At 46.9% G+C, this 26,482-nt stretch overlaps 1 protein-coding gene and 1 pseudogene across 3 annotated transcripts; one reads left to right on the forward strand and one right to left on the reverse strand.

The window, feature by feature from the left end:
* Window positions 1-2,557: 2,557 nt before the first annotated feature.
* HMCES (5-hydroxymethylcytosine binding, ES cell specific) lies at window positions 2,558-24,649 on the reverse strand. Of its 3 annotated transcripts, none has more exons than XM_089665214.1 (7): window positions 24,530-24,649; window positions 15,996-16,206; window positions 11,643-11,786; window positions 10,677-10,796; window positions 9,567-9,727; window positions 3,494-3,686; window positions 2,558-3,401 (listed from the first exon to the last, which is right to left on the reverse strand). In XM_089665214.1, exons 2-7 carry the CDS (start codon window positions 16,182-16,184, stop codon window positions 3,204-3,206), a joined length of 1,005 nt encoding a protein of 334 aa, XP_089521340.1. In that variant the 5' UTR covers window positions 16,185-16,206; window positions 24,530-24,649; the 3' UTR covers window positions 2,558-3,203. The 3 variants fall into 3 exon arrangements, with proteins under 3 accessions (XP_089521340.1, XP_089521342.1, XP_089521341.1); XM_089665216.1 differs by having other exon boundaries at window positions 24,569-24,642; XM_089665215.1 differs by having other exon boundaries at window positions 24,494-24,601.
* Window positions 6,543-6,718, forward strand: LOC149432428 (U2 spliceosomal RNA; annotated as a pseudogene).
* Window positions 24,650-26,482: the final 1,833 nt, after the last annotated feature.

Genomic DNA, 26,482 nt, shown 5'->3' on the forward strand with positions numbered 1-26,482 from the left:
GTTTTCTGTTATTTTGAAAGTGTAAATGATGGAAATAAAATCTAACTTTTGTTGACATATTATAAGAATGTCTAATCTGTAATTTGATGCCTTTTGGAGATTTTTCCATCTTTCCTTGGCTTCTTTATGCACATTAATACAATTTTTTAGCTGGGGTGCCCAAACTTTCGATCCCCATTGTGTATATATATATATATATATTTTTTTTTTCTTCTAAATTTCAGGTACTTATATTGTGTTGCCAATTTACGCAGCGCTTTACATATATATATTACATTCACATCAGTCCCTAACCCTCAAGGGGTGTACAATCTAAGGTCCCTAACTTACATTCATACATACTAGGCACAGGAGCCAATTAATCTGCCAGCATGTCTTTGGAGTGTGGGAGGAAACCCACGCAGGCACAGGGAGAACATGCAAACTCCAGGCAGGTGGTATTGTGGTTGGGATTCAAACCAACGACCCGAGTACTGCCAGGTGGAAGTGCTAACCATTTAGCCACTGTGCTGCCTGTGGTGTTCATTATGAATGGTGTCCCAATGCATAGTACAATGTACAGGAGCACACCACAACTCTGCACTCTGGTACGCTACATTGTTACAAACAAAACAAAAAAAGGGCACACTAATTTTTCATCCATTGTGGTACATTGGCAGGTTATCCATGACAAATGGGCTGCCTTAACCCAACCGCCTCACCGCACCAGTACACTTCAGCATGAAAGGACCTTGAAGGCTCAAGGCCATTTTGCAGGACAAATTTATCATAATTTGCACTTATCCAGCTACGGGAAGTTTTTATCCTCACTACCCAACCGCAGAATCGCATTTGGTCAGGCCAGCTTCATTTGGCTGGAATTCTTTGCGCCATCTGGCAGGGATGGGGGTTACAAGGTGAGATAAATATGCCAAGCAGTCAGCCGATATAAAACAATGAAGTCATCAATCTGTGCCCAACAATTTCAGCCAGTGCTGCAAGGACCGCACGCGGATCGTAAATACGGGCAGACCGTGTCACACCGCCGCTACAGAGACGATGGAAAGATCTTTATCGCCTAATCCGTCTTATGTCACTACATTAATGACTCCCAAAGAAGGCCTAAAGCTCACAGGTGATAGAAGGAGTACAAAGAACAGATTTTTCCACCGGGCCAAATATGTCCAATTGTGTAGAAATCCTGTCTGGGAATGAAAATTTACTTCTGTTGGGTAACCCTGCCTCCCCCTGAAAAAGGTTTTAAAGGCCAAATGAACATTCAGTTCACCTAAAATCCTTCTAGGTACATCACAACAGTTCGTTTACTGATAAAGCAGCCACAGCGCGAGTAGAAAAGTCTGTTCCCCGCCAGTATGCTGTAGAGAAGGATCTGTGCTCTTAGATTGGAAGCAGCGATCTCTCTGCAGAGGTCCTACATGATCCTTGCCGGGTCAGAACTATAGGTTTGCGATCAGTAAAGCTCATGTTCTCTGCTTGAGCAGGGATAACTGAGCAGCTGAGATATGAAGTGACTGCAAGGAGGAGGAAGCTGAACTGCAGTCACTGCTGGAAAAGAGAAGGACTGCGGAGTCACTGCTAGGAGGTGGAAGCAGAGTTATTGCTTGGAGGGGGTAGCAGGATAAGTTCAGCTACTAAATAACTCAGGTAGAGGAAGCAGAATGAGCTGAGTGACTTCTAGAAGAGGACATCAGGATGAACTGAGCTGCTGATTCATTGTTGGGAGAGTCCAGCAAGATATTCTGCAGCGTCGCCGCTGGGAGAGGGGAGCGGAGCCACCGAGTCGCCGCTGGGAGAGGGGGAGCGGAGCCACCGAGTCGCCGCTGGGAGAGGGGGAGCGGAGCCACCGAGTCGCCGCTGGGAGAGGGGGAGCGGAGCCACCGAGTCGCCGCTGGGAGAGGGGGAGCGGAGCCACCGAGTCGCCGCTGGGAGAGGGGGAGCGGAGCCACCGAGTCGCCGCTGGGAGAGGGGGAGCGGAGCCACCGAGGCGCCGCTGGGAGAGGGGGAGCGGAGCCACCGAGTCGCCGCTGGGAGAGAAGCTGAGCTACTGAATCACTGTTGGGAGGCTGGAGCAGACCTGCTGTTAGAATGACTGAGCTTCAAGAATGTAGCATGCAGTTACACATACAGAAAAGGATTCCTTTAAAGTGGTTGTAAAGGAATTTTAAAAGTTTCCTTTAACGTGCAGCCTGTCCATTGACACATCAACTCACCCCCACCCCCTGGTCACTGGATTTGACTGACAGGAGTGGGAGCCAATGGTTCCCATTGCTATCAATCTGCCCAGTGAGGATGGAGAAAGCCAGGAGAGCCGCAGCTCATATGTACGGTGCTGGATTACAATGGGGCTCAGGTAAGGGGGATGAGGGGGTGTGTCAATGGCACAGAATGTTTTTTACCTTAATACATAGAATGCACCAAGATAAAAAAAAAAAAAACCTTGGGGCTTTAGAACCACTTTAAATCAGAGATACATATCACCACTAACAAGAAAAATCTTTATGCACTGGATCAGCTTGAAAAAAAAAAAATTATAAGATGAGAAACACAGCAGAGCATGTTATAATCAACATAGACCAGATCTTTATTAAACATAATAAACAAAATCTTTATTAAACATCCATACGAGGATACAAACTATTAGTAAAAGGCTCAAGGACAGCCAAGTGTAAAGGATAAACGCACTTTAATACACACCTAACCCACCCACCTCCTCCACATATGCATACTTACCTTGATCTAACAGAAGTGGCCCAGCTGTTTGTTTACATCCGGCGGTGAGTCTTCGCTGTCCCTGGCCACACCTCCACATTACAGTTCAATGGACGTCTGTAGGGCTGCAATGCTCAGGTGTGGCTGGACAGTGAAGACTTGCAGCTGGCTGTAAAATACGGAGGCAGTGGCCATTGGATTGAAGCGCGTATGCATCTCACAACAGCTGTGGTCGGTAAGTGATCACATCCAAAACAGTAGGAGGGTGGGCCAAGGTTGGGGGCAAAAAAGGATAAGCGCACTTCCTTTTAAAAGTTTGTGCAATATGGTTTACAATCCCTGTGCCGTTTCTGCAACACGGGAAGCAGAGTAACCTGACCAATCGGATTGCTTGTTTTTTTTTTGGAAACAAGACAGGATAATGCTTGGTGATGGGAACAGCTGACTGTAAAGTGAAGGAGCCATGTGCGAATTGTAGCACGCCATCTGCGCCATCATCTCTTCACTCTCTTCGGAGAAGGCTCCCCTTCTTTCTTCAGCCACTGATGCATTAACCCCGCGCTGGTCTTTTTGGGTGACACTGCAAGCTGAGAAAGTTTCGGTGACGTCAGCGTCCCTCCGGACTCTTTTTTTGGAGATTTACTCTGCAGCCATTCCAACATCTTTTTACTGCTGGCGCTGAGCGCGGGCTCCTAAGTAAGAGGGGAGAGGAAAAGAAAGGAAAACTTTGAGAGAACATAAATAAGATCTCAGAACACATAGACCTGCCGGGTTACATAATGACCTTTTTGGGTTTCAGAATGATGGGAACAAGGCATTCCGGGGTGTTGTTTCGGGAGTTGTTCACTATGGTGGACACAGGGTGGTAGGTGATGTTTTCAATGGGGTGAATGAGTTTAAGTGCTTCTTTGGCCGGCACCTCGCCAAAATCCAGCCATTTCTGGATCTCCTCGTCTCCGTCCAGTATAGCCGGCATTCTGCGAATAAAGCAAGCGACAGGAGACGTGAGAAAATTGTACTCTACAGGAGAAGAAACTATAAAAAAAGATCTGTAATTAGAGGAATGTATAGGCTGCTGTCCTTGCCCACCCTGAAAATGCTAGTTTCCTGGCTGTGCCTGGTTTTAATTCTCTGGGATGGAGAAATCTATTTAATTTTTCTTGAAGACCTTGTACATAAGGACATCAGGATTGTACAAGATCGGTCAGTATGTACCGTAAGCTTTTACAAGGCATTTGAGTTTAAATTAGTTGTAAAGCCTGAAAGTTTTTTCACCTTCAGGCATTCTATGCGGCTCTCCCCGCAGCCCCCCTAACACTTACCTGAGCCCAGTTCAGCTATGTGCATGAGAGCAGCTGCTGCACCGGCTCTCTGCCTCCCACTGATGTCAGTTACAGTCAGTGAGGAGGGAGCAGTGGCGGGGCCGAGCCCCATTCTGTGTATCTTGTGAACACGCAGAGTGGGGCTTGGGAGCGAGCACACACGAGTGCCCCCATAGCAAGCACTTAGCAGAGGAGAGGGACCCAGAGCGCGGGGGGGAGGGGCCCGAGAAGAGGATTGGGGCTGCTCTGTGCAAAACCAACGCACGCAGCAGGTAAGTATAACATGTTTGCTTTTTTATTTAAAGTGACTTTAAACCCTTAACGTTTTTCACCTTAATGCATTCTAAGGAGAAAAACCTGTGCTGCAGAATCCCCCCCCCCCCCGCCTTATACTTACCTGCGCCCCATTCCATCCAGCGACGTACACAGGAGCAGCAGTTCTGGCTGCCGCCTCCCTTGGCGGATTGATAATAGCGGGAGCCATTGGCTCCTGCTGCTCTCAATCGAATGCTGTGCTAAGAAAGCAGGGGGCGGGGCCGAACCACCCACTCTGTGTCAGGCAGGGCGGCTTTGGAATGAGCATACACGGGTGACCCCATGGAAAGAGGCTTTCTATGGGGGCACTGGCTGAAGAGGAGGAGCCTGGACCGCCGGCAGGGGGCCTCAGATGAAGAGGAACAGAGCTTCTCTGTGCAAAACCATTGCACAGAGCCGGTAGGTAGTACATGTTTGTTGTTTTAAATGTAAAAAAAAAAAAAAAATTAAAGCTTTAATGTCGCTTTAAGCCTCTAATATCAATTTATGCAGCTTTTCTTGAAGTCTGTTAGCCCCAGGTTCACACTGTCACATCGCATGTGATTCGCATGGCTCATTGCATTCTGTATGGCTCAAATCGCACTCCATACACACGAAAAAGGTGTGGGAACTTTTTTTTTTTTTTTTGCCGTGTTCATACCCATGCGATCCGATTCAGGCAAACACACCGCATTCCGCTTTTGGGGCATCATCAACTTTTGACACCCGCAGCAGATCGCAGTGCGATTGCTATGCGGTGCGATGTGGGAAATACAGCGATTCCTGTGCTTTACCCACAACGCATCAGTGTGAACCCGGCCTAAAGCTCCAGTTTGGAGGATGTTAAAACACAGATAACAGGACTGCTGCCTGAAAATTAAAAAGGTTGGTTCATCTCTTGGGACATTTTCCACAAGCACCATCCCAAGCACATTAAAATCTACTCATAAGCTTTAAAAAAAAAAAAAAAAAAGTTCTCCTTTGTCATTTCATACCTGTAGGCCATACACGGCCTGCCCACAAAACAGTAGATGACCCCCTCTGTCCTGTCTAAATTGCAAGACGTTACAAGCATGCTCCCAGCACCAAAGGATTGAGCACTCTGGCTCATTCACCCCCCGGGTCACATCTAGGCGGCCGTGTGGGCCACGTTTTGCACGGGCATGAGAGCCCATTCATTTGAATGGACTCCTGTGCCTGTGACATGCAGGGAAGAAGTCCCTGCACTACTTTGGAAAATGCAGCCGAGGTTCGCAGTACGGTTGTGTTTTCCAGTGCGGGCGGCGTACCATTAGAAGTAATGGCACCCGCCCGCCGTTCTGCAATTCTCTGTGCGGGAGGTGCAGCTGCGCGGATTTTCGTGCGGATCCGCAGCGGCACCACCCGCACAGATGTGAACCTAGGGTCAAAGACCGGGCTCTCCTCCGTGAGCTCAGGCACTGCGCATGTATAGTCTTTAAAAATGAGCCAACGCACCTGATTTAGGGAGCATGCTTGTAACATCCTGTCTTTAAGGCCCGCCATACATTATACAATTTTCTTTAGAAAATTGCTTTAGATTTAACAAAAGTTATATAATAGGCGGTTAAACCTAAACACTTTCAATTGTATCCAATTAGAAAGGCCCTTTCACTTCATAGTTGAAGGTAAATCTAAAGGAAATTGGGCAGAAAATGAACAGAAAATTGCATAATGTATGGCCAGTCTAAGGCCGGCCATACATTATACAATTTTCTTGAGATTTTTGGTTTAGATTTACCAAAAAATATATAATAAGAGCTCAAGCCTAACAACATTTTCAATTGTATCCAATTAGGCCAGCCCTTGCACTACGTAGTTGAAGGTAAATCTAAAAGAAATTGGGTAGAAATCAGACAGAAAATTGTATAGTGTATGGCCAGCCTTAGGCTGGATGGAGTGTGTGTGTGTGGGGGGGGGGGGGTTGTCCACCTACTCCGAGCTTTTGCAGACAGGCACCTCATGTTTTGAAGGACAAGTAAGCACTTGTTATTTTATTTTATGTTTTTAAGCCTGGCAGTACTCGGGTCGTTGGTTTGAATCCCAGCCACGGCACCTCCTGCCTGGAGTTTGCATGTTCTCCCTATGCCTGTGCAGGTTTCCTCCGGGTACTCCAGTTTCCTCCCACACTCCAGACATGCTGGTAGGTGAATTGGCTCCTATCTAAATTGTCCCTAGTATGTGTATGTATGAATGTGTATCGCTTCTCGGCCTTTTGGCTAAGATCAAGTGCAGTATCTGTTCTTATCAGTGTCCAGTGGGGGTGCTCCATGGTCATTCTAGCTTTGCGGGGATGACTGTTGTATAGTACCCCTGCTGGTATGATGGGGGTCTGGATGGCTATTACGGGGGGGAACAGAACCCGGGAAACCCACACGTAGCTGGGGCCTGGTAGTAATTCCCGTTTGGAACGTCTGAAGGACCCAGTACCTCCTGATTTGGACGGATCTACCTTGTCTGGCCAGGGGTCGGGAAGGCAGAGAGTCCGCAAACCAGTACCCCCTCAGTAGTCGCCTCAGGGGTGCCACTAGTAGCACCTGGGTGTGGAACCCCACAGTGTGAAGATGGCACATGGTCACTTGTTTACAAACTTTTTCTGCACAGCGCCCTTAGGACCAGGCCTTCTGGCTAGGACCAGGGCAATTTTTGCTATAGGCCTCAGGGCCTGGTCTGTGCACTATTTGGCACGACCACTTTTTTATTTTCTATTTATTTAATTTATTTTCACTCCCACGTATTGTCACTTTTTCTTTACTTATGTGTGTGTTTTCCTCACAGGATGGAGGGTGTGGGTCCTCGGGCCTGCCCTGAAGTCTAGGGGGGAGGATGTGTGGCCTTTTTGGTTCCTACCTCCCCTGTCCCTGGGGGGTTTTCTCTTCGGGAGAGCCCCCTGACCAAGTACTGGGTGTCCGGCTTCGGCTGGCCACAAGGAACGGTGGTCCGCCAGGCCTTTTGGCCAGGAGGACCAAATGGGAACCTTGTCCCTGTCAGGAGCTTCATGCCCCGGGGGATCAGGGTAGTGGTCCAACCCCTTCGGGGGTAGGACAAAGCACACCCCTAAGTGCACTTTTTCGTGTGGTGTTTTACACTTGCACTTTTTTTGTGAACACTTACGGGTTTTTCGTTATAGTTGCAAGCTTGCGGACTTAAAAAAAAAAAAAAAAATGTATATGTATGAATGTGAGTTAGGGACTTTAGATTGTACGCCCCTTGAGGGTTAGGGACCTTAGATTGTACGCCCCTTGAGGGTTAGGGACCTTAGATTGTACGCCCCTTGAGGGTTAGGGACCTTAGATTGTACGCCCCTTGAGGGTTAGGGACCTTAGATTGTACGCCCCTTGAGGGTTAGGGACCTTAGATTGTACGCCCCTTGAGGGTTAGGGACCTTAGATTGTACGCCCCTTGAGGGTTAGGGACCTTAGATTGTACGCCCCTTGAGGGTTAGGGACCTTAGATTGTACGCCCCTTGAGGGTTAGGGACTGATGTGAATGTACAATATATATGTAAAATGCTGCGTAAATTGATGGCTCTATATAAGTACCTGAAATAAATAATCTGAAGAGGGGATTGTAATGTGTTTGGGATGCTGCAGTGCATATGGGAGTTTGTGCAAGATGTCCCTAAAGGTGAGCTAACCCTGTAAAAACATATCTCAACCCCCCCCAAAAAAAAATGTAATAAGCGCTGAGCAAACTGTTGGCGCTATATACATCCTGTATAATAATAATATATAAATCCTGTATAATAATAATAATAATAATAATAATGCAGCTGACCAGAGTTGCTCTCACATACCACGAGGTCCGGGGCTAAACTAGCATTCAGGTTTTCCAGGTGCTCAGACAGCACTCTGCAAGGGGTAGAGTCTACCTTGTGCTGTCCTCTATACACCCCAGGATTTATTTCATTCTTTTGTTTGTTTTTAGAGCTCGGTGTTTTGATGTCAGTAGCGTTACAGAAAAGGAGGAGTCACAGGCGTTGTGGTTGTTAGTTCAGCCGGCTGGATGGAGGAAGAGAGATGATTTGCTTCACTGAGTACTGAGTCAACAGGAGAGCCCAACACAACCGACACTTCCACCAGAGGAACAGAGAGAAAGACTATAGAAACAAACAGGTCATCACTTTCTCCAGACAGTGGCGGCTCACTATACGGATTAATCTGCTGTGCCCACAAAAACCGCAAATTTCAATTTTCAGATATGAATCAAGGTGGTAAAACATTTTATTCTTTTGTAGATCAGCTTTCCATCGAAGCTGTGGTAATGGAAACTGATTACTCCTTGCAGACGGCAGAGACTCCAGACATCTCTAGAAAAGAAAAGACTTTCCATTCACCGGACGGACGGAGTACATTTATTAGAACCAGGGGCAGACTGACCATTTGGAAACTCGGGCACTGCCCGAGGGCCCGGGGTCAGTAGGGGGCCCCATGAGATGCCCCTGGTACCTTTCATAGTCTTTTTTGAGTTTGGGAAAGGACACAGGGGCCCCATGATCCCCTATTGCCCGGGGGCCCCATGAGTTGTCAGTCCGCGCCTGATTAGAACAGTAATCATTATAAATGATATTTAGTCACATTCAGCTGGACTGATTCTGTAAATGCTGAAGACGTTTTGTAGCTTCTCCAAGCCACTTCTTCAGTTCTAATGAGCATCAGAAAAATGTAAGAGAGGGAATAAAGTGGTTATAAAGGAAGAATGAATGAATGAATGAAGGTAAAAAACCTTCTGTGTGCTGCTCCCCCCACAGCCCCCTAATACTCACCCGAGCCCCATCTCGATCCAGCGATGTGCATGGGAGCCTCGGCTGTCCCAGGTCTCTCTCTCTCCCATTGGCTGACACACAGCAGCATGAGCCATTGGCTCCCACTGCTGTCAATCATAGTAAGTGAGCCAATGAGTAGAGAGCAGGGGCCAGGGCCGAGCTGCGGCTCTATGTGCCTTATGGACATAGAGTGCTTGGAATCGTTCCACAATCCACACGGTCTATACCAGGGGCGGACTGACCATTTGGAAACTCGGGCACTGCCCGAGGGCCCGGGGTCAGTAGGGGGCCCCATGAGATGCCCCTGGTACCTTTTTCATAGGCTTTTTTGGGTGTGCTTTGACTGTGGGCAAGGACACAGGGGCCCCATGATCCCCTATTGCCCAGGGGCCCCATGAGTTGTCAGTCCACCCCTGGTCTATACACAAGATCCACTCATTTAGGTTTTCTATACTTGCCGGTCATGTATCCAGTTCATGGCCTTGGATGCATCCACTGTGATTACTGTGTAGGAATACAGGGGCTCTCCTCCATTGGGTGGCTCCCAGCAGTCAAACAGTCCAGCCATAGTGAGTAACCTCCTGGCACCGCCATCAGGAGAACCCTCCTCATCTGAAGACTACAAGCAGAGTACAAGACAAGAACCATTTGTAACATTTGTTATGTGGAAGTCATTTTTAAGTGTTAACACCTTAAAGCCGGTCAAAACTTGGGAAATTGCAAGGAAGAGTCATAGCTTTGATTAGGTTTTTATTGCTGTCGGCATCCTAATTGTGGAGGTCTAACCTAATTTCCTGTCAGGACAGGAAGTGAAGGGAAACTCTCCAATAGGACACAAAAAAAAAAAAACATGGAAGCTAGGCATTACCTGCAGGCATTACCTAGGGAGGTCATTATGCAAATGAAAACCACCTAAGCAGTGGCGTCCCCCCCCCCCCCCCCCCACTACATGAAGCAGCAGTGATGTCACCAGGGTCGGGGGGATTATACACTGACCTGCTATATACTCTGCCCGCCCCTTTAGCTCTCCATCTTCAGCAACCGTGGCAGGGATTTGGACCCACCCCTCTGCTGAAATTCCAAGGAGGAGAGGTGTACTAAGTGCCTGTCTCACTGTCCATCCCCTCAATGTTTGCTTATTCCAGAAGTGGCACATACAGGGACAGCCTGAGCCTCTCACGGGGCGCTGTAGTGTCCCCGGACCCTCGGACAGTGCCCGAATGGTCAGTCTGCCCCTGGTGGAGCGGGTCCGGTGTCACCGCTCACCCCCCGCAACTGCCTAGGGACACCCCTGCGCCTAAGAGCGCATGCTCCTCCAAACTGACACCCTACCATCAAAGCAAATACACAAATTTGCATAACCTGTCCCACGATTCAGCCCACTCTTCACATCTGGATTGAGGGCTTGAGAGGAGCACAGTGACAGGCTGTTATGATGTTTTCAGGAATCTATGAACAGCCCCCTTCTGGCCCCTCAGCTCCCCTCACCAACCATGATATTGCTGTAGTGCATAGAGAATCACAAGAGCAGAATGTAACAAAGTAATTGAGTGAGTTCGGTTGGATACCTGTTCAGCTTTAATTGGCGGGAAATATATATAATATGGCTGCTTTTCACCATCCTGCCTTCTCCACTCAAAGAATCCATCTGCTAGAATTACACAGCGCTTTCCTTTAAAGAGCGGCCCCTGTGAAGAGAGATCTGGAAAATTAGAGATTGTATCCTGAACAACTTTTCTAAACAGATCACAGGGGGTGCTTATCAAATAGGGGAGTCATCCCCTTTCCCTCCTACCACATAAATCAGACACGAGTTGTGGAAGATCCAGTTGGAAAGATACAATTATTTGGACATACAGAGACTATTTAATGGCATACCAGGTAGTAAAGCAATAGCTACGGCAGTCAGAAAGAAAAAAAAGGTGCAACAACTGAGGTTTTGGGCGATAAAGCCCGATCCTCAAGGAGGTGTCACTATATTGACAAGACATATGTATGTGTGTTCCTGTGCAAAGAAAGGAAAAAATGTCACCAGCACACCGAGGATCACCAATATGGGTCCAAAGGTTTTAATAAACCATCACATAGTTACAGCAAGGCAACGTTTCGGAGTCTCGCAGGAACGCTTCATCAGACATGTGACAGACACAAGCTTGAACAGGCAAAGGCAAATCCCCAGCCTTCTGCAAGAGAATGTAATGCAGGCCATAGACGGGCCGTTTATCGGGCCAATTTTGTAATGCAGGCCATAGACGGGCCATTTATCGGCCCAATTTTCGGCCGATAAACAAAAAAATCGGTCGGCCCCGTTGCCGATGCTGCCACCCATGTCTACTAAAAACGGCTGTTTTTTGCGGATTTTCCAGTATGACCGATAAAAATAAATGAGGAGATCCGCGAAAAACGGCCGACAGGCTGGCCCCATTAACGGCGTGATTATTGGGCGATTTTTGAACGATAAACGACCCGTCTATGGCCTGCATTAGACACAAAAAATTACAGGTTGCATTTCATGAAAACTAAAGCACCTTCACCTTGTACAAGGTTTTCTGAGCCATGGTGTCACTGCGGCAGTTGCTGGTGTTGTACTGCATTTTGGAGGGGTCGCTTTCAGTGAACCAGGAAGGGATGAGACCCCAGCGCATGGCGGCAAGAACTCGCTCTGATGAGTCAGCATCCTACAGGCAGAAAAAGAAATCATGAATAATTATATAGATCATTCGTTCAAGAGAGGGTTCAAAGAGCAATGCCATGGAATGAGTAAAATCAATCGGTAATCTGCTCATTCTAGCCAGAACAGACGGATACTGTGCCAACGTTAGAAGAGGTTTAAAGTGTATATGAACCCCAAGTACAAACAATGTAAATATAGCAGACTACCAGTCCTTACATGTGCCAAACGCAATTGTTTTTGTTTTATTCCTACTGGTTTTCTTTTATTTCACCTGGTGATCCTGCCAGTAACATCCTTCCTGTCCTCGGATGACAAAGCTCACTCCTTGTACTGGATCTATAGAGCAGTGTTGTCACCCTGGGACAGAAAGTGTTTTAGGAGCACAGGACACTTCCCCCTCTCCTTCTCCATAACACATGGAAGCTGTTTTTATTTATATTCACCTAGAGCAGTGGTTCTCAACCTTTCTAGCGCCGCGACCCCTTAATACAGTTCCTCATGTTGTGGTGACCCCCATAAAATTATTTTCGTTGCTACTTCATAACTGTAATTTTGCAGTAGGAGGAATAGTGCCCCATCATTGGTGTCATTGGGAGGAATAGTGCCCCATCATTGGTATCAGTGGGAGGAATAGTGCCCCATCATTGGTATCAGTGGGAGGAATAGTGCCCCGTCATTGGTGTCAGTGGGAGGAATAGTGCCCCGTCATTGGTGTCAGTGGGAGGAATAGTGCCTCGTCATTGGTGTCAATGGGAGGAATAGTGCCCCGTCATTGGTGTCAGTGGGAGGAATAGTGCCCCATCATTGGTGTCAGTGGGAGGAATAGTGCCCCATCATTGGTATCAGTGGGAGGAATAGTGCCCCATCATTGGTATCAGTGGGAGGAATAGTGCCCCATCATTGGTGTCAGTGGGGGGGAATAGTGCCCCATCATTGGTATCAGTGGGAGGAATAGTGTCCCATCATTGGTATCAGTGGGAGGAATAGTGCCCCATCATCGGTGTCAGTGGGAGGAATAGTGCCCCATCATCGGTATCAGTGGGAGGAATAGTGCCCCATCATCGGTGTCAGTGGGAGGAATAGTGCCCCATCATCGGTATCAGTGGGAGGAATAGTGCCCCATCATCGGTATCAGTGGGAGGAATAGTGCCCCATCATCGGTGTCAGTGGGAGGAATAGTGCCCCATCATCGGTGTCAGTGGGAGGAATAGTGCCTCATCATCGGTATCAGTGGGAGGAATAGTGCCCCATCATTGGTATCAGTGGGAGGAATAGTGCCCCATCATTGCTGTCAGTGGGAGGAGGAATAGTGCCCCATCATTGGTGTCAGTGGGGGGAGGAATAGTGCCCCATCATAGGTGTCAGTGGGGGGAATAGTGCCCCATCATTGGTGTCAGTGGGGGGAATAGTGCCCCATCATTGGTGTCAGTGGGGGGAATAGTGCCCCATCATTGGTGTCAGTGGGGGGAATAGTGCCCCATCATAGGTGTCAGTGGGGGGAATAGTGCCCCATCATAGGTGTCAGTGGGGGGAGGAATAGTGCCCCATCCTTGGTGTCAGTGGGGGGAGGAATAGTGCCCCATCCTTGGTGTCAGTGGGGGGAGGAATAGTGCCCCATCCTTGGTGTCAGTGGGGGGAGGAATAGTGCCCCATCCTTGGTGTCAGTGGGGGGAGGAATCGTGCCCCATCCTTGGTGTCAGTGGGGGAGGAATAGTGCCCCATCGTTGGTGTCATTTGGGGGAGGAATAGTGCCCCATCGTTGGTGTCAGTGGGAGGAATAGTGCCCCATCGTTGGTGTCAGTGGGAGGAATAGTGTCCCATCGTTGGGATCAGTGGGAGGAATAGTGCCCCATCATTGGTATTAGTGACACCAATGATGGGGCACTATTCCCACTGACACCAATGATACTTACCTTGCAGACCCCTGCTCCAGCCTGGGCTCGCTCGCTCCCTCCCTCTCCCATGGTACCGACACTTACCTGTCAGATGTCTTCCTTCTCCGGCCGCTCTCCTCCTCTTCACTCGCTCGATCTTCGCGGTGCCGCTCGGCTCCTCCTCTCCAAGCTCCACCTCCTTGCCGGTGATTGGCCGCCTGTGTGCCTCTCCTGTGCTACAGTGCCGGCGGCCAATCACAGGCGAGGATTGATCTCGAGGTGTGTCCTGATGACAGGGGCGGCATGTCATCCCGCCCACACCTGGAGACGGCGGTGGCGGCGGCGAGGAGCGGTGTCTCGGTTCCTAAGACCATCGGAAATATGTGTTTTCCGATGGTCTTAGGCGACCCCTGTGGAAGCGTCGTTCGACCCCCAAAGGGGTCGCGACCCCCAGGTTGAGAACCGCTGACCTAGAGGGCTAAGTGTTTACATATGTGGTGTCATGTGTCTCAACTTTACAGAACCCAAGCCAGTCTGTTGATGGTGGATTTGGGATCCTGTTTGGGGGCAAAGCTATTTTATTTATCCTTTGGATGTTACTTTGAGACTTAATAATCATTTTTATAAAAATGTACCTTATTTTTGCCATATGCACCCCTTATTCTTAGTATAATTGGACTTTTTGTGGAGTGTATGAACTCTACTACAATTTATATTTTATAGTAGGTTAAAAACACAATTTCATCTAATAGCCCCTTATCGTCTTCTGTCTTTTCACAGCAAATAAGCCCCTTTTATCATTGTCATCGTGTTACTCTGTCTCCCTTACTGGACCGTTTCTTCACACCTTTTCAGTGAGTATCATTTTATTGGGACATGTAATAATGTTAGGTATATAAAATAATATAAAATATGCTTTAATATTAAAGCAAAGCTCCACCCAAAAGGGGAAGTTCCGCTTTAAGCCTTTGTCCCCCACTCACCAGCAGGGGAGGGGGTACCCGAATTTGACAGGTACCCGCTCCCACTTCCGTTGCTATCGTCTAGGCCAGGGGTAGGCAACCTGTGGCTCTCTAGCTGTTGTGGAACTACATTTCCAATGAGGCATTGCAAAGATTACAAAACTGACAGTTACAGCTATGACTTGCAGAGGCATGATGGAACTTGTAGTCCTGCAACAGCTGGAGAGCCGCAGGTTGCCTACCCCTGGTCTAGGCGATCGGAAGCAAAAGTCATCCTCTGCCCCCGTAGTCTTCTGGGTCCCAGAAGACTACAGGGACATTCACAAAGCGCAGCGCTTCTTGCGCATGCGCAGTGGGCACCCGGTTGTGAAGCCGCAAGCTGTCACAGCCGGGTGCCCACACTGAAGATGCCGGTGCCAGGGAGAGAAGACGGCCTGTGAAACCAGCCGTGAAGGAGACACTGCTGGACCGAGGGACAGGTAAGATAAATAAAAAGTGCCTTATGCACAAAGTGGGCCGTTTGGGCGGTATAAACATTGCTCTGAGCTAACAAGAAGGCCTGCCCAAGAAGTGTTTGCAAAGCGATGTGTTGTAGTGCTGGTGTAGCTCAGTGCATTCCCATACCATAGTGGTTTTCTAGCACCCCTGGGGGGCACATCACCAGAAGCTCCCTGCTCCTCCCAGCCGCTGACCAGACAAAGGCAGTAGCCATCCCTACCACAAAGACATTAAAAAACTTAGGAAGTGTCCTGCCTACAATCAGTAAAACCAGGCCAGAATCGACTTGGGGGGAAAGGGCATCCTCCTCACCATATCCACCTTATTACATTGGGAATTATGGCTAACCCCCCCTACACAGACACACCTTCCCCATACCTGAAACCTGATAAGAACAGCTACCACACTTGATCTCAGCCATAAGGCCAAGAGGCAACTGGTAGCCTCAGCTTTGAGGGCAACTTCTGCTACATCAGATTCCCCTTGTACAGTTCCTTAGCTGTCATACTAATTCTCTAGCCTAAATATTTTGAGTCACCTACTGAGACCGAGTATGCAGATCAGTGACATCAGTAGAGGCCTGTTTCAGGAGAGTGACCCAGCAATAGCAGCCCCCCCCCCACCCCCCCAGCCCCATGTTTTAAACAGCGGGTTTAAAAAAATCGAAACAGCAGCATTTCATTCTGAAACCAGCTGTGTCATGTCTGTCCTTGCGGTTGCGGTTTACTGAAACCATAATACAAACTTAGTACTGGTCTATTTTTAAGCCCAAGAACAGCTGTTCAACCAACTGCAAAAACCCAACAAGCGGAGCTCTTAATGGCCACAATGTAACATGGATAATGTATTGGTAATCACAACATGATTGATAAGGATCACCTTCTGGAAATGCTTCAAGGACAGGAGGACGGGGCTGTTGGACTGGGGACATTTGTTGTACGATGGCTTGTACTTGTCAGAATCGCCTTCCCGCCAACCAGGACACTTTCTTTCTCCCCGTTTGTTTTGATATTCACAAGCTTTGCTAACGCCGTCTGGTGCCAGGGTACAGGCTGTGCGTCCACACATCTTGCTGCTGCTTCACAGAGATCTGAAGAAAAAAAAAAAAAAAAAAAGACTGTTTTATTACTGTTATATTCTGGAGAATGTAGTTATATTTGGTGAGCGGCGACTGCATCACTTCCACACCTGTATTGAGAAAATAATTGCGGTCAATAAAAATGCCACTTTCTTGGCTGTCTGGTTTCAGTGATTTTGGATTCACTAATATGCAAATCTGCAGCTGGTCAAAGCATAACACTAAGCCTGGGGTCACATATGTGCGGTGCGGTATATCGCATGTGATTCACACAGGAACCTCACTGCATTCCTGTGCAAATCAAACGCGTTTTGTGTGTGGTGCGATTGGAGCCGTACATTTTGTATGGCTCTAATCGCACCGCACCAAAACACTGAATGATGCGGCCATTTGGGTGCAGCCCCACGTTTTCCTTAAATTGTGACAGCTAGCGGGGGAGGGAGAAGATCCCTCACTAACTACAATGGGGAACGTGGAGGAGCGGTGGCTGGTCTATTTGTAAAATGTTGAATGTTACACCCTAAATAGGGGCACATATTGTTTTTCTTCCATTTCATAAATTAGCTGTGTTATTTCTTGTAAATTGGAAGAGGGAAAAAAAATGCAATGATTATAAAAATTGCATATGGTTTCCCTTGCTTGCGGTTTCTTGTTTTGTAAAAGTTTCTCTTGTTCTTGTATTATGAAATTCTTGTGATTATGCTATGGAACTTGTTTTTTGTGTGATTGTATTATGGAACCTTTTTGTGATTGTATTATGGAACGTTGATTTTTTTCATGAAATTTTCTAACAAAAGAAAAGAATTTAAAAAAAAATCTGTTCTTATCAGTGTCCAGTAGGGGCGCTCCGCCATCATTCTTGCTTCTTGATGAGGATGGTTGGCTGCATAGTACCCCTGCTGGTATGATGGGGGCTCTGAAAGCTAGTACCGGCTGGAACAGAAACCGTGGTGCCCACGGGTAGTTGGGGCCCGGGAGTAATTCCCCTGGGAAGACCGGAGGAGCCCATCCTCCTGATCTGAATGGATCTACCTTGTCTGGCCAGGGGCCGGGGAGGCAGTGACCCGAGTGCTCGCCTCAGGGGTGCTCTTAGTAGCACAGGGGTGTGGGATCCCATGCGTGAAAAGTGCACATGGTCACTGTTCTAAAACACTTTTCCTTCACTGTGCCTTTTAGGGCTAGGCCTTTTGGCTAAGTCCAGGGCAGTTTTTATGCTACAGGCCTCACAATTGTACAGCCACTTTATATTTATGTATTTATTTTTTCTCCCAGTCACTTTTACTTGTGTTTTTTGAGTCACTTTTACTTGTGTGTTTTTTTTCTCATGGATGGTAGGGTGTGGGTCCTTGATCCTCCCCCTGAAGTCTAGGGGGAGGATGTGTGGCCTTTTGGTTCCTTCTTCCCCTGTTCCTGGGAGGGTCTCTCTTAATAAAAGAAACAAACATGCTGTGAGTGCACTTGCATGGGTTTGTATTGGAGTCCCAAGATGGCGTCCGCACCGGAAATTACATCACCACTTCCTATGCATTACATCACGCTAAAACGTGACTTCCTCAGGGTCACCGCTTCCTGCGCATTATATCACGCTAACATGTGACTTCCTCAGGGTCACCACTTCCTATGCATTACATCACGCTAACATGTGACTTCCTCAGGGTCACCACTTCCTATGCATTACATCACGCTAACATGTGACTTCCTCAGGGTCACCACTTCCTATGCATTACATCACGCTAACACATGACTTCCTCAGGGTTCCATTTTGGAACTCCAATACAAACTCATGCAAGTACACCCACGCATGTGGTTGAAAGCTTATATTATATTCATTACATGTGAGTGGGCATTTGATTGTTTCTTTTATTAAATCCATAACATTATTACACTATGGGAGAATTTTCTTTTACATTCCTTCCGGCTGTATGAGCTTTGGCTGTTCCTATAGTTACTACTCTGGAGAGGGTTCCTGCTGTGCTGATATCCACCAGTCAGGGGGATTGACCCATCTGCTGACCTGATATCTGTGGAAGTGGGTCCTGGTTCCTGGTTGAAAGGCTTCAACTCCTCCTGACTGGACATGAGGCGTCAATTTTACTGAGCCGCTAACGCTTCAGTGTAAACAGCACTGTGTGCTGTCATGTTTGTATTTTTCATATGCATTTGAGGAGCATTAAAAATGCCTGCTTATAAAGCTTGTGTGAACTTAGCCTAAGTGTCTCTATTTTAAAATTCACCAGCTACAGTTTTTGTAGCTTCAGACTTTTATTTATTTTTTATTCAGCTTGAACTCCGCTTTAATATCCAACAACGTACTGGTTCATGTAATATTTATTTCATTTTGTTTGTTCTTTTTTCTTACAATAAAGGTTGATTGAAATATGAGAACAGTACATATCAATGTACAACATCTATAATAATTTGTAAACTGTTACAGGAAACACTGTTTCTTTTAAAATCAAGCTCCCCAGTCAGGGCGATACCCCGGGGACACAGCGGAGACACGGCAGGCTGACTGAAAAACTTCACCTGGGTGCTGGCAAAGTCTATCACAGGCGGGGGGGGGGGTTTGGGGGGGCAGGGCAGAATCACAGGGGCACACCACAATGGCTGTGTGATCTTCTACCATCATAACCAGGAGTAAAAAGAGGTGTTGTCTGCAGCAATCAGGGGCATGATTTTACCCCTCGCCCTCCAGAGGGTTTACCTCCCTTCCTGACCAGGCCATTTATTGCGATACGGCGCTGCGTTACTTTAACTGACAATTATGTCATGCACAGCTGCACTCAAATTCAACTTATGTCCTTTTTTTCCTAAAAAGTTTTTTCAGTGGTATTTGATCACCTTTGTGGGGTTTTTTTTTTGCGCTATAAACAAAAAAAGGCCGACAATTTAAAAAAAAAATAATAATAAAAAAAAATAAAAAAATTATATATATATATATATATATATATATATATTTGGCTTTTTACTATTAAACATGTCCAGTAAAAAAAAAAATAAAAAATAAAACTTAGTCATCAATTTAGGCCAATATGTATTCTGCTCCGTGTCTTTGCTTAAAAAAAAAAAAATCACAATAAGTGTAAATTAATTGGTTTACATGAAAGTTATAGCGTCTACAAATGGCGGTATAGATACTGCAATATTTTTTTTTCAATTTTTACTAGTAATGGCAGCAATCAGCGACTTGTAGTGGGACTGCAGAGGGCATTCTGGCACTGGGGGGGGAAAAGACTTGGTGTCACTGACATCCCCCGGTGACACCAATACAGGGATCAGTGCTAGTAAAAAGCACTGACACTGCACTAATGGCACTGGACAGGAAGGGGTTAACATCTGGGGCAATTAAAGGGTTAACTGTGTGTTGTTTTACCATAGGCACACTGCTTCGCATGGTTCTGCTAAACACAGGGGAGAGAACTGTTTTGTTTACTATGGGTTCTCCCCCAGAGTGCTTTCTGAAAACATCACAACACCCAACCTCAGTACTGCTCCAAGATCCCTCAGCTATGATGTAAACAGTGGGCTGCCTCTTGGGAGGAGTTATGCAAATATCACAATGGCCACGCATTATGCTGAGCCACCATGACACTAGAACATATACCATCACACACTTTTCATTCATCAGGCCACAAACCAATTCAATCACACTGAGACCCCGCTGCATGAATTGGGGTCACTGTGGCTTAGGAGTCGAACCAAGGATGACCAAAGCATACTAAAAGCTGAGCCAAGTACTAGTCAGAGGTTTTCCTGTGGAGAGGAAGAAAGAGTAAATATGCTAATTAGATACAATGCTCTCCCCAAGTTAAGATAGGATGGTCCAAAATCATCATTATTGATGGAAGCGGGGTAAAGGTGGGAGGGGTGATCCGTTTGAACAGTGCGTGTCCAACCCAACAAACCGAGCGGGCATTCTGGGAAAAAGTAGGGGTTTTCTGGGTGGGAAATGTGTTAAAAAATTTTGCATCTTTTTGAATAATCCCACACAATTATGCAAATTTATCCTTCATACCTTTGCAATTGGATCAGAACACTCTCCCTAATGTGAAACAAGGAAAAGGAGTATGCAAATTAGGGTGCCCATGATCCTTTGCAATTGGATCAGAACTCTCTAATGTGAAACAAGTATGCAAATTAGTGGGACCATGATCCGTTGCAACTGAATCTCACTAATGTGAAACAAGGAAAAGTATGCAAATGAGAACAAATAATGAGTCTTAGTATGTAAATTAGGGTGACCATGGTTCTTTCCAATTGGATCAGAACACTTGCCTAAGATCCAGTGTAGTATCTGTTCTTATCAGTGTCCAGTGGGGGTGCTCCACAGTCATTCTAGCTTTGCTGGTATGATGGGGGTCTGGATGGCTATTACGGGGGGGAACAGAACCCAGGACGCCCACACGTAGCTGGGGCCTGGTAGTAATTCCCGTTTGGAACGTCTGAAGGACCCAGTACCTCCCGATTTGGACGGATCTACCTTGTCTGGCCAGGGGTCGGGAAGGCAGAGAGTCCGCAAACCAGTACCCCCTCAGTAGTCGCCTCAGGGGTGCCACTAGTAGCACCTGGGTGTGGAACCCCACAGTGTGAAGATGGCACATGGTCAGTGTTTACAAACTTTTTCTGCACAGCGCCCTTAGGACCAGGCCTTCTGGCTAGGACCAGGGCAATTTTTGCTACAGGCCTCAGGGCCTGGTCTGTGCACTACAGTCAGGTCCATAAATATTGGGACATCGACACAATTCTAACATTTTTGGCTCTATACACCACCACAATGGATTTGAAATGAAACAAACAAGATGTGCTTTAACTGAAGACTGTCAGCTTTAATTTGAGGGTATTTACATCCAAATCAGGTGAACGGTGTAGGAATTACAACAGTTTGCATATGTGCCTCCCACTTGTTAAGGGACCAAAAGTAATGGGACAATTGGCTTCTCAGCTGTTCCATGGCCAGGTGTGTGTTATTCCCTCATTATCCCAATTACAATGAGCAGATAAAAGGTCCAGAGTTCATTTCAAGTGTGCTATTTGCATTTGGAATCTGTTGCTGTCAACTCTCAAGATGAGATCCAAAGAGCTGTCACTATCAGTGAAGCCATCATTAGGCTGAAAAAACAAAACAAACCCATCAGAGAGATAGCAAAAACATTAGGCGTGGCCAAAACAACTGTTTGGAACATTCTTAAAAAGAAGGAACGCACCGGTGAGCTCAGCAACACCAAAAGACCCGGAAGACCACGGAAAACAACTGTGGTGGATGAGCGAAGAATTCTTTCCCTGGTGAAGAAAACACCCTTCACAACAGTTGGCCAGATCAAGAACACTCTCCAGGAGGTAGGTGTATGTGTGTCAAAGTCACCAATCAAGAGAAGACTTCACCAGAGTGAATACAGAGGGTTCACCACAAGATGGAAACCATTGGTGAGCCTCAAAAACAGGAAGGCCAGATTAGAGTTTGCCAAACGACATCTAAAAAATCCTTCACAGTTCTGGAACAACATCCTATGGACAGATGAGACCGACATCAACTTGTACCAGAGTGATGGGAAGAGAAGAGGATGGAGAAGGAACTGCTCATGATCCTAAGCATACCACCTCATCAGTGAAGCATGGTGGTGGTAGTGTCATGGCGTGGGCATGTATGGCTGCCAATGGAACTGGTTCTCTTGTATTTATTGATGATGTGACTGCTGACAAAAGCAGCCGGATGAATTCTGAAGTGTTTCGGGAATATTATCTGCTCATATTCAGCCAAATGCTGCAGAACTCATTGGACGCTTCACAGTGCAGATGGACAATGACCCAAAGCAGACTGCAAAAGCAACCAAAGAGTTTTTTAAGGGAAAGAAGTGGAATGTTATGCAATGGCCAAGTCAATCACCTGACCTGAATCCGATTGAGCATGCATTTCACTTGCTGAAGACAAAACTGAAGGGAAAATGCCCCAAGAACAAGCAGGAACTGAAGACAGTTGCAGTAGAGGCCTGGCAGAGCATCACCAGGGATGAAACCCAGCGTCTGGTGATGTCTATGCGTTCCAGACTTCAGGCTGTAATTGACTGCAAAGGATTTGCAACCAAGTATTAAAAAGTGAAAGTTTGATTTATGATTATTATTTTGTCCCATTACTTTAGGTCCCTTAACAAGTGGGAGGCACATATGCAAACTGTTGTAATTCCTACACCATTCACCTGATTTGGATGTAAATACCCTCAAATTAAAGCTGACAGTCTGCAGTTAAAGCACATCTTGTTCGTTTCATTTCAAATCCATTGTGGTGGTGTATAGAGCCAAAAATGTTAGAATTGTGTCGATGTCCCAATATTTATGAACCTGACTGTATTTGGCACGACCACTTTTTTATTTTCTATTTATTTAACACCTCCCACGTTTTGTCACTTTTTCTTACTTATGTGTGTGTTTTCCTCACAGGATGGAGGGTGTGGGTCCTCGGGCCTGCCCTGAAGTCTAGGGGGAGGATGTGTGGCCTTTTGGTTCCTTCCTCCCCTGTCCCTGGGGGGTTTTCTCTTCGAGAGAGCCCCCTGACCAAGTACTGGGTGTCCGGCTTCGACTGGCCACAAGGAACGGGGTCCACCAGGCCTTTTGGCCAGGAGGACCAAATGGGAAGCTTGTCCCTGTCAGGAGCTTCGTGCCCCGGGGGATCAGGGTAGTGGTCTAGCCCCTTCGGGGGAAGGGCAAAGCACACCCCTAAGTGCACTTTTTCGTGTGGTGTTTTACACTTGCACTTTTTTTGTGATTCACTTACGGGCTTTTTCGTTATAGTTGCACGTTTGCGGACTTAAAAGAAAAAAATGGTTCTTGGTATGTAAATTAGGGTGACTATAGTGCTTTGCAACTGCTTCTCGTTCCTTTTGCTGAGATCAGGTGTAGACTCTGTTCTTATCAGTGTCCAGTAAGATCGCTCTGCCATCAATCCAGACAAGGTAGATCCGCTGAAATCAGGAAGAACTGGGCCCCTCCAGCTTTCCTGGGGGAATTACTCCCGGGCCCCAACTACTATGGGTTTGTGTTCCAGCCGGAACTAGCTTTCAGGACCCCCATCATACTGCAGGGGTACTATACAGCCAACCATCCTCACCAAGAATGGTGGCGGAGCGCCCCTACTGGACACTGATGAGAACAGAGTCTACACTGGATCGCAGCCAAAAGGCCAAGGAGCCTTGCAGAGGGAGAGTGTTCTTATCCGAGCGCCATCAAGGCTGCACTGATCAGCAGAGGTGTTGGTTGCTGAGCAACAAAGTCTTGTATGATGGGACTTGTAGTCCACCCACGGAACACAGCATGGCCTAGCATTCTGGGACATGTAGTTCAACTCTGCAGTACATTGTACAGTGGAAGTGGACTACAAGTCCCAGCATGGAAAGTTGCACCTTCAGTGGGGGACTACAAGTCCCAGCAAGCATAGCGTTTCTGTACTACAGCGGACTGCAAGTCCCAGCATGCAAGACTGCAGTGTACTACAGAAGAGGACTACAAGTCCCAGCATGGAAGGCTGCACTGTACTACAGAGGACTACAAGTCCCAGCATGGAAGGCTGCACTGTACTACAGAGGAGGACTACAAGTCCCAGCATGGAAGGCTGCACTGTACTACAGAGGAGGACTACAAGTCCCAGCATGGAAGGCTCCACTGTACTACAGAGGAGGACTACAAGTCCCAGCATGGAAGGCTCCACTGTACTACAGAGGACTACAAGTCCCAGCATGGAAGGCTGCACTGTACTACAGAGGAGGACTACAAGTCCCAGCATGCAAGACTGCAGTGTACTACAGAAGAGGACTACAAGTCCCAGCAGGCAAGGCTGCACTGTACTACAGAGGAGGACTACAAGTCCCAGCAGGCAAGGCTCCACTGTACTACAGAGGACTACAAGTCCCAGCATGGAAGGCTGCACTGTACTACAGAGGAGGACTACAAGTCCCAGCATGCAAGACTGCAGTGTACTACAGAGGAGGACTACAAGTCCCAGCAGGCAAGGCTGCACTGTACTATAGCAGAGAAGGACTACATGTCCCAGTATGGAATGCTGCACTGTACTACAGAAGGACTACAAATCCCAGCATTAAAGGCTGCACTACAAGTCCCAGCAGGCAAAGCTGCACTACAGGTGGACTACAAGTCCCAGCAGGCAAGGCTGCACTGTACTATAGCAGAGGAGGACTACAAGTCCCAGCAGGCAAGGCTGCACTACAGAGGACTACAAGTCCCAGCATTGGTATGCTCTGGGATCTGAGGCTCCATAAAGAAAGCTGCGGAGAGTCTCCACACCCCTCACCAGCACTCTCAGTATCCCTGTATGAAGAGCTCTGACCTGTACCGGGAGGACACACCGAGCGTCAGGTGAGCTCACCCCGCCATCTTCCTCCGTCCGACGGCTCTCTCCCCTCCCCCTCCCAGGGAGACACCACGGCATGACGTCACCGGCTCACGCCCTCCAGTCAGCCCGAGAGGGGCGGGGACTAGTGCTGGGCGGGAAAGTACCCTCACACCTCCGCTGAGGAGACACACAGGAGGCTTACTTGCCTTTAGGGACGCTAACAAATAAATGATATCAATATAACCAATGAAACCCAACTCTCCATCTTCACACAAATGCCGTCTTCATGCCGCTTCATTCTATTACGATATACAAAACTTCCCATGTTTACATTCCAGTCAGGGAAAATGGAAGCCAGGAGAGAGACTCCCCTGACCAGGGGCGGACTGACCATTCGAGCACTCGGGGTCAGTAGGTCCTCATGAAATGCCCCTGGTACCTTTTATAGGCTTATTTGGGTGTGCTTTGAGTGACACAGGGGCCCCATGATCCCCTATTGCCTGGGGGCCCCATGAGTTGTCAGTCCGCCTCTGCCCCTGACCTTCTTCTGAGGTAACGTGACGCCATGTCTGAGCGCACAGCTGTCCATCTTCTGGAGCCAAGTCCCTCAGTCCTGCAATCTCAGTTTTCCCGCTCTTCGGTCTGAGTTATGGATGTCTATGAACATCACCCTTCCACCCAGGAGCATCTCCGCCTGAGGCAGCCATTCTTGTCACTCATGCCAGGAAACCAACCAGTGATACTCCGCCTTGGCCACTAGTCTCCTGGCATCCAGACGCCTGCACCCTAACAACCAATGACGCCGTGCAGCACAGTCAACTGCACCCTAGCAACCGGTTTAGTAACGTTCTCCTGTGTATACAGTAGACATGTGCACAACAAAAACATTTGCTTCATTTCAGATCGATCCATTACTTCATTGCATCATTTTGTTTAGCTTCGTTACATTTCATGGATTTGTTTTTAGACCGGATTCAATTTTTTCAAATGGATTTGACGTATTCAAACCTAATTCAAATCGAATTTGAATAGAAAAATTTGAATCGATCTGAATTCATTGTGAAAAAAGCTGGATATAGTTTATTTGAAGTTCAGATTTGAGAAGACGGCTATATTCTATTCTGGTTATTCTTTTATTCTCTATTCTTTTCTATTCTATTCTTTTATTTTCTATTCTATTATTTTCTATTTCATTCTATTCTTTTTCGATCTTCAAATTTCAGGAAGATGGCTATATCCTTTCTATTTTATTTTATTCTATTCCATTCTTTAATATTCTATTTTATTCTTTTCTATTCTGTTCCTTTATTTTCTTTCCTATTCTGTTTTATTATATTTTATTTAAATTTCTGAAGACAGCTATATTCTTTATATATTATTTTATTTTAATCTATTAATTTTTTTTTAATTCTATCTCATTCTATTATTTTCTATTCTAAACTATTCTATTCTTTTCAAATTCCAGAAAACATCTATATTCTATTTTATTCTATTCTATTCAGTTTTATTTTCTATTCCATCCCATTCTTTTATTTTCTATTCTATGTCATTCTATTCTTTTCTATTCTAAACTATTCTATTCTTCTCAAATTTCAGAAAGAAGGCTATATTCTATTAGATTGTATTCTATACTATTCTATTTTTTCGTATTCTATTCTGTTTTATGCTTTTGTGATTTCAGGAAAACAGCTATATGTTTACAGTTCAAATTCTCTCCCTCTCTTTCTCTCTCTGTCTTCCTCTCTCATTCTCTCTCCCCCCCCCCCTCACTATATCCGGTCTCCCTAGACCCTGCATTCACTATATCCGGTCTCCCAGGACCCTGCATTCACTATATCCGGTCTCCCCGGACCCTGCATTCACTATATCCGGTCTCCCCGGACCCTGCATTCACTATATCCGGTCTCCCCGGACCCTGCATTCACTATATCCGGTCTCCCAGGACCC

Source organism: Staurois parvus, unplaced genomic scaffold (genome assembly GCF_062004578.1).
Source record: "Staurois parvus isolate SC_StPar_1 unplaced genomic scaffold, SC_StPar_1.0 ptg002146l, whole genome shotgun sequence".
In the NCBI taxonomy this organism is placed as follows: domain Eukaryota; kingdom Metazoa; phylum Chordata; class Amphibia; order Anura; family Ranidae; genus Staurois; species Staurois parvus.